Below are 13,425 nucleotides of genomic sequence, written 5' to 3'. Positions count from 1 at the left end.
GATCTCCCTGGGTATCTCTATTCTGTCCACCAAAAGAGGGGAGAAAAACAAAGCATGGGGGATGGCTGGGAAGGCTTTTAAGGGGCACACTTGGAATACTTTTCATATTCCCTTAGTCACATGGCCACAGACAACTACAAGGGATGCTGCGGAATGTAGCCTCACGGGGAACTCGAGAAAAAGAAAGGAAACAGGTTTTGTGACAGTTATCACTGTCTGCCACAGTGAGTGTGGAGAAACGTGGAAGGCTGAGAACCTCCTTTCCAGACTGCATGGTTCTTTAGAATAATTGACAAGGCTGACATTTGAGTTTTTGTATCCTTTCTCTTTTCTTTCACCAAGCCTTCCCACCCCCACTTCACCTAAGAAGCTTCTAGAATCTATCATGTAAAGGCACACATTTGAGCAGACGCCCTACCTCTGGATGTTGACAAGCTGGCATGTTGCAAGCAGCCTTCCCAATATAAAAAGTGGTTCAGTTCACAGGACTATCCAGTGTGGGAGTTTTAAAAAAAGAATATTATAAGATCACCCTACCTGGCAGCTCAGTGGAGATCAAAGGCATTAATCCTTATAATCATATCAAGTTACAACCCATTATGACTACACTCACTTATCGATCCTTTTAGGCAACAGAGCGAGCATTGTGTTGCTGATAAGATATGCAGAAAGCAAATACAGGTTCTTTTCCTTCCCCTTTTTAAGATACAAATAATACCAGAGAATCCAGAGTGTGGAGACTAGCCTAGTCAGTGGTCAACAGCAACAGAGCTTTGGACTTTGTTCTGTGGTGGAGTATATTTTCTGTCATTTTCCAGATATTTCTTCCGGTAGCATATGCCGTCACACCACAACAGGCTAGAAAAAATAATTTCCCACAGCCTGACCAACTTCTCCACAACCAGGGAGAGTGAACAAAGCCAGCCTTTATGGATTCTAGAAACCTGCCCCCTGACAGCAACCTTGGTGTTACCAACTACAGCAGAAAGGTTCATTCTGAAAGCAGAAAGGATTTAAGGTTTGACGATTTGGAAATAACAATGCAGCAGTCTGGAGTAACGGCAGGCAGTGGTGTATGCTTGTGAGGAAGGGGGTCCTTGGCATCAGGGTCTCTCAGTGAAGTCCCCACCCTGCCATTGGTGGGTTACTGATTGGCCATGAGGTAGGGAATTGGGGGAACAGGGACTCTGCCCCCCTTTAGTCATTCAGACGTCCAAACTAACATGATTTTAGGCAGATTTCTTTTTGAGCCCTACTTTTCTCATCTTTAAAATGGAGTTAATAACAGTACCTCCCTCATAGGCTCATTGTGAACAATAATTATGTTTATAAAATGTTCAGCTTATAGCAACTGTTCAGTCAATGTTATTTCTCCCTCTAACATGTTCAGAATATTTTTGCGTAGCTCAGGGCATTCCCAATATCGAGATACTGTGAATGTCAGTAGTAGGCGTGTGTAACTGGTACATTTTCAAGGGACTCTGTGGATCATTCAAAGCTGGTGAAGTTTTCCAAAGCCTCATTGTCATCTCTTGAAGGAAAAAGAAAAAAAGAGCTCTAGGACACCTCAATTATTTTTCCTCTTTCCTTATTCTACCTCTGCAATGTCAGAGCCAGTCTTGGAAGAACTGCTTTGTTCCAAAGCACATTCTTTTTTTTTTTTTTTTAATTTTTTATTTCAGCTCTTAATGGGGGTACAAAAGCTCAGGTTATATACATTGTCCGTGTCCCGCCCATCCCCCTGAGTCAGAGCCTCAGACGTGTCCATTCTCCAGACAGTGCGCCTGGCATTCACCATGTAGTCATACCTCCATCCCCTCCCCCCCCCACCTCCCCGAGTCAGCACCTTCAAGCATGACCATTCCCCAGACGGTGCGCAATGCACTCATCATGTAGGCATACATCCATCCCACCCCCCGTCTCAGTCTGATATCCAATTGGTATCCTTCCCCAATGTGCATTTAGGTGATGATCAGGGAAACCAGTTTTCTGGTGAGTACATGTGATGCTTGTTTTTCCATTCTTTGGATACTTCACTTAATATAATGGGTTCCAGCTCTCTCCAGGAGAACCAAAGAGATGTCGTATCATCGTTATTTCTTATAGCTGAGTAGTACTCCATGGTATACATATACCACAGTTTACTAATCCATTCGTGGATTGATGGGCACTTGGGTTGTTTCCACATCTTTGCGATTGTGAATTGTGCTGCTATAAACATTCAGGTACAGGTGTCTTTGTTATGGAATGACTTTTGTTCTTCTGGGTATATGCCCAATAATGGGATTGCTGGATCGAATGGTAGGTCTACTTGAATCTGTTTAAGGTATCTCCATAATGCTTTCCACATTCTTAATGTCATCCTCTGCCTAAGGCCCACAGTCTGAGGCAGGAGGTCCCCAAAATGTGGCACCAGCAACAGTAACTCTGTCAGCAAACTCGTGATGCAGGTCTATGCTCGAGTGAGTCTGAGAGATGTTTGCTAATAAATAAAGAATGATTTCCACCTAATATTTCTTCCCTTGGGACTGTGGTCACTTCCTCCAGCCTTTGCTATCCTGAACATTTCCATTTCTCCCATGAGTGAACACCACCACCCCCACTCTCACCAGAGGAATTCAGCCCTTCTGGTCCACACCCAGCCCTGTTTCTCAAACAAGCACGATTTTAGGGAGGCATGGGGCAAAGAGTAATAAAGGGAATGAAAGAAGCTCGCAACTCTTCTTGGGGACATGAGGACCTGCTCCCAGGCCTCTCTCCATCCCTAGTTCTCCCCCTATCCCTTCCCCCTAAACCCACTTTGTGGCTCTCCTTTTCTCTCTGCCAGTCCCAGAGAGCTACACACAGCTCTCCTCAAAGGAGGATGCCCTACAAGGGAAAGAGAATGAATACTTGCAGAAAATGGTTTGGAAGACCTCATTTTTCCTTGTGCTTTCAGGAGATAAATGACTGGGAGTGTTTTTCTTCAACTTACTTTCCAGAGGCTTTCTCCTGAATGCTGTGGGGTTTTTTTCTTTTTCTTTTTCTTTTTTTTTTTTTTTTAATGGAAGAACTAAGCTCAGGGTCCAAAGTCCAAGCTGGCACGGGCAGGCGTCATGATGCTCTTGCTCTCCCTAGTGGTGCTACAATGAAAAATCAGCCTTTCTGCCCCTCACCTGTATCTTTTCTCCAGGTAGATTTAGAGATGAGGCCTCCCTGCCCCCGATATGCGCACTTGGAGCATCAAGTGTCCTGTCATTTGAGCCGAGTTAGTGTAAGCCTCTCCCTGATGTGACAAGTCTGCATCCGCTCTCAGTAGCCCGGCCTCCCTTTCTCCAGCCAGTTTTAAGGACAAGTAACAGATACACAGGTAGCTCCTTGAAGACTGTATCTTCAACACTAGGCTGGCCATTAAGGGTAAACTGCCCTTGCCCCAAGGGCAAAATTCAGCCTCAACTCAGGGAAAGCACTGGACTGAAGATCTGGCTCTGTGGCCATTCTTGGCTTTGACCCCATTTACCAGGATTTGACATTCTAAATGTGCCTGGATACATGCCAGAAAGTTCTACGTGTGAATTTTGTGAGCTGGGTCGGCAGGTTGGGGAGCATAAGGGATGGGGCTTTCGGCTCCATGGAGACCTGTGAATCAGACTTTCAGTCTCCCAGCATACTGACAGCCTGGTCTATGGAACCTTCTGGAAGACCATCCGGGAAGGCTTGTCCTAAACTCCCAGGGACAGTTTGCCAGCATGCCACCCACAAGGAAACTTCCCAAGGAATTCATGCTGTCCCTAGAGCACAGAGCCTGACTTCCACAGACAGCACCCGTCCCAAGTCAGCACACAGTCACCCCGGCTCTCTCTCACAGACAGTGAACTTGGATTGCAGAAAGGACAGAATACTTTCCTTTTATCCTTTTTCTGTGGTGCCACTGATACCACTGTTTCATGTTCTCTTGTTCTGGGAAGACACATAGGCTTCCAAAAAATATAAGCATGTTTTATACATAGAGTGTCAACTCTAGAAAGGATCTAGCAGCTTTTACTTGTTAGTTTCATACATATATCTTAATGCTTTGTAGCTTTTAACTTTTTATTGAAATATATCTACATAGAATAATGCAATAGCATAAAGGACCAAGCGAACACTCCCCCCTCAATCAGCCCCAGGTCAAGAAACAGCATTACCATAGGCCAAGCCCCTTGTCCCTTTCCCAGTCACAGCCCCTCCCCGTTTATCCCACTGTCTCAGGGGGACCATCACCCTGACCACTGACAACATAGATGAATGTTACCAGTTTTTTGGTTTTAACTTACAGAAATAAGATCATACAGCGTGCACTCCTGTGTCTGGCTTTTCTTACTCAACATTATATTTGTTTTATGCAGCTGTAGATCTTTCATGGTCATGGATGTATACATTTGGTTCTCATGTTTTTATATAAGATGTTTTCTCCAAAGAATTTAGGTACTTTCCTCCACCCTTGGCCAGTACCCTTTACCAGCTGCCTCCCTCTTCCTGGCTCATCAGTGTACCTTGCAAAAGGCAAAAGACCTGGAGACAACCGAGAGGTCCAAGGCAGTATTTAGTTTGGCTGAAGGATGGTGGAAGACGCCCAGGCAGACGCTTCCTGCAGAGCAGCCCCAGGGAAGGCTGGTGGAGAGGCCGTAGGTGCCCCTGGGTTCACCTGAATGTGTTTGACTGATGAGTTTATGTTTTTCTTCCTAGGTGTGCCTGAAGCTGAAGTCACTTGGTTCAGGAATAAAAGCAAACTGGGCTCCCCTCACCATCTGCACGAGGGCTCCTTGCTGCTCACAAATGTGTCGTCCTCAGATCAGGGCCTGTACTCCTGCCGGGCGGCCAACCTTCACGGGGAGCTGACCGAGAGCACCCGGCTGCTGATCCTCGGTAAACACCTCTCAGCCTCTGGCAGGCCCTGCTGAGGCTGCCTGGCTAACCCACCCTCCACCTCCTTTTGCCCTAATGCAGTGAAGGATATAAAAGGTAAAATCAGTCTTCCTTCACTTCTCCCCAGTATAGGGCCTTTTGATAGAAAGAACACAGACTTTGGGGCCAGGTAAACTTGAGCTTAAACCCTCAGCTAGTACCTCTTACTAACTGTGTGGCCTTGGGCAGGTGCTTCGCCTTCCTAAGCCTTAGATACTGGTCTCTGTGTGGAGACCCTAGAAACGAGGAGTGCCCACGTTGCCGGGAGGGGGAAGGGGATCAAACAGAGGTAACAGAGGTAAAGCAATCACCCTTAACTCCCGTGTTAAAGAACTTCTTTGAGAATCAGATTAAAAACTATGGATTTCCCCTTTTAGAAAAATCCATACATGTAAAATTTTTCATATAATTCCAGGAAATTTATAGTCTAGTATCCACATACACCATTCAAACATAAGAACCCCTGATTAGAGAATCTAGCATGGTTCCTGGAATAAAATAGAAACTTAAACATAACAATTGCTGAGACACCATCTGCCCCCTGATACTGCCCAGTGCTGGGCTCAGCCACGATGCAAGCTGTAACCCTTTGTGCCCCTGGACTAGGGACACCGTGCTCTTCTTCCCCACTGAGTCTGGGGCTTGGTGGGATGGAGTATAAAAAGCAAAAGCTTTTTTTCCTCTTACTCAAAAAAGAAAAAAAGCAATCATTAGGGCATTTATGCCAGCTTTCTCACCAACAGAAAGCTGTCATTCTGAGAAAAAAAGGAAAAACGTGAGAAATAATAATTACATGCCACACACACATACATACACACACGCTGTGGCTTCCCCAGGGAAAAATAATTAAAGTTTATACTTCTGTTTTCACACCCACAGTTGAAGATATACCAACATGTGGGTTCTCTGGCCCCTGCCCACTCAGATTTCACAGGCCCAGATGGGTTTTCATCTCACTGGTGGCTGCACAAACCTCCACCCATCTTAGGAAGCCACAGAAAACTTGGCTCAGAGAAAGATGTCATTTGTTTTGCGTTGGGTTTCATCCAGCTGAGCTGCTAGTCTGGAGCCCGGAGCTCAGGGACTGTTGCCCCACACTGAGCTATGGTGCCTTTCCTCCCTAATCACCCTTCCTTGTTGCCTCTGCTAACAGAGATGAAAGTCTAAGAGGTGTGGCCGACACTGTGGCTTCACCAACGAAGTGCGTGTGTTCTGTGGTCCTGTTCTTACTGCATTCCAGCTCTCACACGGTGTGACCTCGAACACAGTGTTTGAAGAACCCTAAGTCTTCTTTATTTTAATCAAATTCAATGCAAAAAAATATCACTGTTAAGACTGACATTTAGGGCTTTTCTTGATCAGAAGTCTTGGTTTAATAATGAAAGTTTGTTAGTTTTTAATAGTACTTTATGCACGTAGAAGTAATGTCTCATTTTTTACTCAGCAAGCATGTGGCTTGATTTTTAAAGGGGCCGTTTCATGTATAAAGCTGAGATGTCATGTCAAGTTCTATGACTTGGCCTGTACCATGAGGACTTGAAGTGTCAAGAGACTTTCATTCATTCATATAGTTATTGGATGATGTTCATTAAATGTTGCCACTTAATGTTGCTGACATAAAGTCCCATGTCAGTTGCACACTGGTAGATTTTTGGGAGAAAAATAAGAGGTGACCTCTACAGCTGGAGAATTTACAGTTTCCATGGGATGATGAAATGGACATGCACCGAAGAAGAAAAATACTATAGAAGTTGTGAGCACATTAGAAGGAACCAACATTTGGCCCAAGGAGGGCTGATTGTTGTGAAGATGGTACACAGCCTTTCCCTTTTGGTTTCAGTAAATAAGAAAAGGCCAATAAGAAAAGGCCTCTGGAGTTTCAAGAGGAAATAATTAAGGAGGAGAGGAGGAAGAAAGATTAGTTTTGAGTAAACTACCACCATCAATTCCTAAAATTATGGTATTCCAGGGTAGAAAGAGATCTTGGAAAGGAACCTCATTTTATAGATGGGAAAACTAAGGCTCAGAGGGATTAAGTGATTTGTCCAAATGGGTGAATGACAAAATGAATGCAGATTCCTGAACCCAGGCATCATGGTGTTTTTCCTTACACCATGTGAAGAGGGATTTTTTTAAGTTATATTTTGTGTGTATATGGATATATGATCTCAAGTTCATCGTTGTTGTCTCTATGCAATGGTCTTTGGCAGTCAAAGGCAGAAAGCCTGAAGGTATATTTCTGAAGTAGACTCAGGCACCATGATGACTTGTTTACTTGCCATCCCTAACAAGGGCCTAATAAGGTGCCAAGCACATAGTAGGGCCCTCACCAAAGGCTGTTGAAAGGACCATCAGTTACAAGAGCAGTATTACTGCTGTTTCTTCCACTCCAACAAGTGCTGTGGAGAAAAGGCTGGGAGCTGGCCTTGGAAGGGCGACTTGCAGTGCTCCAGGAGATACCGGAAGAGGGTTGAAGGGATTCTGTTTCTTTTCCAGGGTAATCTTGGGTCATCTCACCATGAAGTTCAGTAGGTGCTTGCCTCTTTATTTGTCCAGTGGAAATGATAAGCAAGCCACTGTATTTCCCATTTTTGTCACTTTTAGCACTGGTTAACTATGACCTCTGATGACTTCAGCCCTAACTCCTTGTAAGATTTTGAATAACAAAACATCCCATAGTGACTTTCTCTTACTGTCCTGTTTTGTATGGGTCCTATTTGGGCATAAAAATCCATACCCCAGAGCAAATTATCAACCTCATAACTGGATCTTTTTCTTCATATAAAAAAAAAAGTCCTTTTAAGTAGGAAGTTCCCGTGCTGTATCTCTGTGGGGACAGTAACAAAGTGCCTCACTCTAAAGGATGTTATAAGCGTTCAATGAAAATGGACTGAAAGCTGTTTAGCACAGAACTTGGCATACAGTAAATGCTAAAGTTGGCTTTTAAAAAAAATGCCCTTATGATATTGTCTAACTTACCTATAAATTTACCAGGACCCAATGGTACTGTAGTATAAATTGAGGAACTCCTGAAATTAATATGTCTGGTTCTTATTACTGAACTTATTGTCAGGCATCAAGTTTGAAATTCATTTAGTTTGAAATGCAGACTCACCTTGACAGGTGCTCCTTCTCTATAGGAAAAATGATGTGAAAAGGCAACAGTAGTAATGCCTGTCTTACACATGCACACACACGCGCGCACACACACACATGCACAAACCTCCCCTCCCTCCTTCCCTAACACGGCCTGTGTGCTTCAACCTGCCTGATTCACCATCTGCCTTCTCACAGATCCGCCCCACGTCCCCACGCAGTTGGAAGACATCAGGGCCTTGCTCTCAGCCACTGGACCGAACCTTCCTTCAGTGCTGACATCTCCTCTGGGAACACAGCTGGTCCTGGATCCTGGGAATTCCGCTCTCCTTGGTGAGTCCAGCCCTCTGAAACATTAGGCAGAAATCCAGGGCTGGACAGGATTTATGGATGGGTGACTGCTTGCTGGTGGGAGGGAGGCAGCAGCGGGGGGTGGCCAACAGGAAATCACTAAATTGCCTACAGAATCCAGACTCACCAGTGGAAACTTGGCTGACTTTCCATGTGAGGTGAGTGCAGTTCTTAGTCTGGACTCGATAGCTTGTCTAGATTGCAATCTATGGCCCCTTTCTGAATCCTCTTGGGCTGATGCCACAGTCCAGATCCTCTCAATCAGATTGACTCATGAAACTTTGAGAAAGACACAGCAGTAAAGAACAGCCCCTGAATCTCCTCTCCTCTTGCTAACCATTCCCTGGTACTCTCCCATGACCTCCTCCCACCTAGACCACAGCCATAATGAACTTCCAAGGAGAGAGTTGCAATATTGGCACCTTCCAAAAGCTAGACAATTCCATTTAGGCCGGCCTTCTGTAGGTAGAGCCTAAAACCAACCCAGACAGTCTCCTCAAGGCAAATGTTTAAATAATTTCACCAGCTACAACCTCCCTGGCTTCTATGACTGGGAACTTTCACCAACTTATTACCCATATGTCTACTGCCCTCTGGTAGAGGTGGTTGTACAGGGCATCCAAGTCCTGGGGCCCTCACACCAGAACAAAACAGGCCTATGCATGTGCGGGGGCAAGGAGTATATGAGAAATCTCTATAGCTTCCTCTTAATTGTGCTGTAAACCTAGGACCTCAAACTCCTCTTTAATGAAAAAAAAAAAAGCAAAACAAGACCTACGAAGTGGGGGAAATCGTCATGCTAACTCTGTGTGACCCAAATGTTGATAATGGTAGCTAGAATTATTCCCTTGGCTCAAAGATGAAGTTTTCTCTACTCTTCTCCCCATCAACTAGCAAGAACACGAGGTGAATGGGATCCCAGTCATGTTGGTGATGACTTTTCAACTTGGCCACAGGGCCTGGTATCTATAGTATAGAGCACAGAAAGAGCACCTTCCTTTTCATTACTGTCTGAAACTAGCCAAGAATCTTCATAGCTTATCAGCATACGGAAAAAGCTTATGATTTCTCAATTTTTGATCAGGGTGTAAATATTAATAAGACACAGATAAAGTAACAAATAGCAGTATTCTATTCCCCATAACTTATACACGCTTAGCATTGAGATCTTGCATGTCATGTTGATCAGAATTCGCACAAGTTTCACATTGCACGTTTTCTTTGGCTTAAAAATGGTAAACTTATTCCAAATTAAATGTATGCACTGTGAGCTCCTTTATTTTCGATTCATCACTATGAGAAATTCTCATTACTGTTAATCACAGCCCAGTCACTTGCAGGGTGAGTAACAATTATTTATTTTCAAGTTCAATAACTCTTTTGGGTCACTCAAGTGCCATTCAGCATGCTAAAAACGTTAACCTGCTCGTATTTTTCCATGATAGCTTTACTTTCTTTCTCCCTTATTCTGGAATAATATTTTGTTTCATTTTAGCCATGGGCAATAAGAATTTACTGTGCTTTATGCTGCAGCATTCCATTGCTAGTTTATGATGCTTTGTTACCTTAGACTGGTATTTAAATCTAAAAGTTAAGAGACACCTTAATATCCCAGTCCACATCCAGACTGCTCCATCTGAATGAGACAGTGAGTCAGTATTCATAAAGCCCCTGAACGTAACTGCCTGGGAAAAGTGGACTCTGGTGGTGAATGTCAGTGTCAAGCCAGCACTGTAGAACTAGCAGACATCCACATGGAATTGTGGAGATGAATTAGAGCGTGATGTCAAGTATCAGGACTCTGAGAAGTAGGTTATTTGAGACAGACCTGAGCCTCGCTGTGATGCTTTGGAGCTGAGCACTGAAGGGTCGGTGGGATTCAAACAGACAGAAAGAAGGAGAAACAGGCACTCAAGGGGAAAAAGATGCCACGAGCCCCAAGATGAAAACGTGTGAGATGTGTATCAGGTGCCTGTTCAGAAACAGCCGTAAAGCACCACTGCTTTAAGACTATGGACAGGCAGCTAAACTGGAATAGAAACTAGGCCATCACAATTAAAAGTCTCAGGCAGAGCTTGTCCACTTGGACTTGGCTCAGACCCTCACCCCAGTGATTCTCATGCCCACCCTCCATCCTGGGCTTCCCCAGCCAGGGACTCATCCTGGTCCGTTAGTCCAGTTGCTCCCATTCGGACAGGCTCCCACCCCTGGCTCCTATAGGTGTCCCCTTCAGACCACAGTGTGTGCTCTGGGTACAGGACATAAGCCCGAGAGGCCAGAGAGGAGGTTTTGTGTAGAGTTGCTAAGAAATTAGTATGTGGCGTCGAATTGTGGAGGGCCTTGAATATTAGACTCAGGAAATAGATTTCCTACGTGGGGAATGGGAACAGACCTTTAGAAGGTTTTTAAGTAGGAGATTGACATAGTAAAAGCAACGTTTGATAAGAATTAATCTGACATTCAGTAGGAATAAGCAATAGTGGGAGAGATGTGATGAAGAAACTCTATTTTGAGGGTAACAGATATTCTAGACCAAGATGGAAATATGTGGCAAAGATACTGTTAATCGCTCCTCCCACAGCCAAGGCATCTCTAACCAATCACGACACTCGTTTTCACTCAGAGCCAGGCACCACCTTGGAATTCATCTTAACATTCTTCGCAGACCTGGTGGCAGTTGATATGCAGGATGAAAGCCATTCACCAACCCTGTTGTAGCCAGTAAATGGTGAGATTCCAGTGTCTGTATTTCTTCCACGTACGAGGTCAGCTGGCTGTCACAGATTCAGAGAACTTCATGGTTCTGGGACACAAGGACAGTAACTCGTGGACCTTGATCCTCATGTTTTCATACAAGGAAGGGGAGAAGGGAGATTTGGAGTTTTTAAAGCCATGTATCGGAGCTAACTCTGCTTCCTTAGGACTTGAGTGTTGAGCTTCCCAGTAGGCGAGTCTATTCCAGAAATGGCTATTTTAATTAGCAGACACTGTGGCATTGATTTCACTTCAAGCCACTGCTACAACTCTCAAGAAGGAATGTTGAGTGAGCAACACATGCATAGACCCATCTGGGCCTTACTTTCCATAACTGTCAAATGAAAACTTGGAAATAGTGAGTCCCTTGTTGCTCACACTCCTGACTTCATGGCTTAGACATAGAAAATGCACAGTGGAGCCTCTGCCAGGCAGGGTGGACCTAACCTAGCCGGATCCATTGTCTTAGGCAAGACAAGTACTGATATTTTTTATCCTTGTTTACAGCTATTCTTTTTGCAAGGAAGCCAAAACTGCACCAACTGCTCTGGAGGGCAAGGCCAGTGCTCACACCACCACTTTTGGTAGTCCAGACCCAAACAGTACCCCACAGGGCTGCATTTCTAGAGCAGCAGCAATTGAGGCCTCCCTGCGGCACCTAAACCTTTTTGCAGACTTCTGTTAAATATTGTTTTTGGCCACTAAGGCCCAAGACTAATGTTTCTCACAGTATCATTTATAGGGCATTAGCACTGATACTTTTTGAAAAATAACTTTTATTGGAGTTTTATTATAAGAGCAATACATCTTCATTGTAGAACAATTAAATACAGGGAAACAGAAGAAAATGAAAAGTACCTGTAATCACCTAGCCCAGAGATAATCAGTGCAAATAACTTTTTCCTAGACATTAATATACGTATTATATATATCTTTTGTCTAAAATTAAATATATGCTATATACTGCTTGTGACTATTTTCACTTAATAGTGAAAGATATAATAAACATCTTTCCATGTCTCTAAATAATCTTCTACAATTTCATTTTTAATGGCTGCATTGGTAGGAGGTACTATATCTTATTCAACCAATTCTGTGATGTTCATCTTTTAGCTTCTTTGCAATATTTTGCTGTTATTTAAAAAATAGATAGGATGAATATTCTTATGTCTAATTCCTTATTGAATTCCTGTTTACTTAGGATCAATTCCCAGAAGGGGAATTGTGAAAAGCTTTGTATATCTTAGGTTTTTGCTATATATTGTCAAATTGCCCTCCAACAAAGTTTTACCTATTTTACTTGCCCAGTAGCATTGTATGAGAGTTCTCATTTCTCCAAAATGTTCCCAACACTAGGTATGGCCGAGAGTTTTCACATTTACCATTTTAATTGATGAATGCACAATACTATAAAATATGATATGAAAAATGGTATGAAAACATTTTCATTTTTATTCCTTTGAATATGTGATTTTAAATAATTTGGGTTTTTAACATGTTTATCACTCATTTGCCTGTTCAGATCCTCTGATCATTTTTGATAGATATCTTTTTTACTGATCTGTAAGATACAAATACATATTTATATATGTTTGACATATCTGACAATTTGATAGTTGATATTCAATATAGAATACATATTCAAAGTCTAAATTTTTATGTTTTCATATATGTATATACCCCTGAAACCATTACTACAATCAACACAATGAACACACTCATCATTTCCAAAAGTCACCTCATGCTGCTTTGTAATCACTCCCTTCCCCACCTGACCCCCACCACCACCACGCCCACCGCAGGCCACCACTTACCTGATCTATGTTAGTGTAGACTAAATTGCATTTTCTAGATTGTTATAGAAAAGGAATCATACTTTGAGGGGATTTGGATTTTTTCATTCAAAATAATTATTTTGTGATTCATCCATATTGTAACATTTATCAGTAGTGCCATTCTATTTATTATTTATTGTTGATTAGCACTTCATTGTGTAATCATACTACAGTTTGTTTGATCATCCACCTGTTGAGAGGCAGAATGGTCATTTTCAGTTTCTAGTTATTACAAATAAGGTTGCTACAAAGATGTATGTATATTAGTCTTTGGACACATGTTTTCATTTCTCTCAGTTAAACACCTAGCAGTGAAAACAGCTGGATCATGTAGCAGGTGTATGTTTAACATTTTAGGAAACAGCCAAACTGTTTTCCAAAGTGGTTGTACTATTTTACATTCCTGCCAACAGTGTATGAAAGTTCTAAGTTCTCCAGTCACCAAAACTTGCTATAGTTGGTC

General features: G+C 43.0%; 1 protein-coding gene across 1 annotated transcript in view; it reads left to right on the top strand.

The window, feature by feature from the left end:
- The window catches only part of ADAMTSL1 (ADAMTS like 1), a 366,380-nt gene that overhangs the window by 310,504 nt on the left and 42,451 nt on the right, over window positions 1-13,425 (top strand). The window contains exons 22-23 of the mRNA XM_045563528.1: window positions 4,708-4,887; window positions 8,221-8,355. Coding sequence (XP_045419484.1) covers window positions 4,708-4,887; window positions 8,221-8,355 — 315 coding nt within the window. The remainder of the gene's footprint in view (window positions 1-4,707; window positions 4,888-8,220; window positions 8,356-13,425) is intronic.

This window comes from Lemur catta, chromosome 10, assembly GCF_020740605.2.
Source record: "Lemur catta isolate mLemCat1 chromosome 10, mLemCat1.pri, whole genome shotgun sequence".
NCBI lineage: Eukaryota > Metazoa > Chordata > Mammalia > Primates > Lemuridae > Lemur > Lemur catta.
This window is presented reverse-complemented; position numbering and strand designations above follow the sequence as displayed.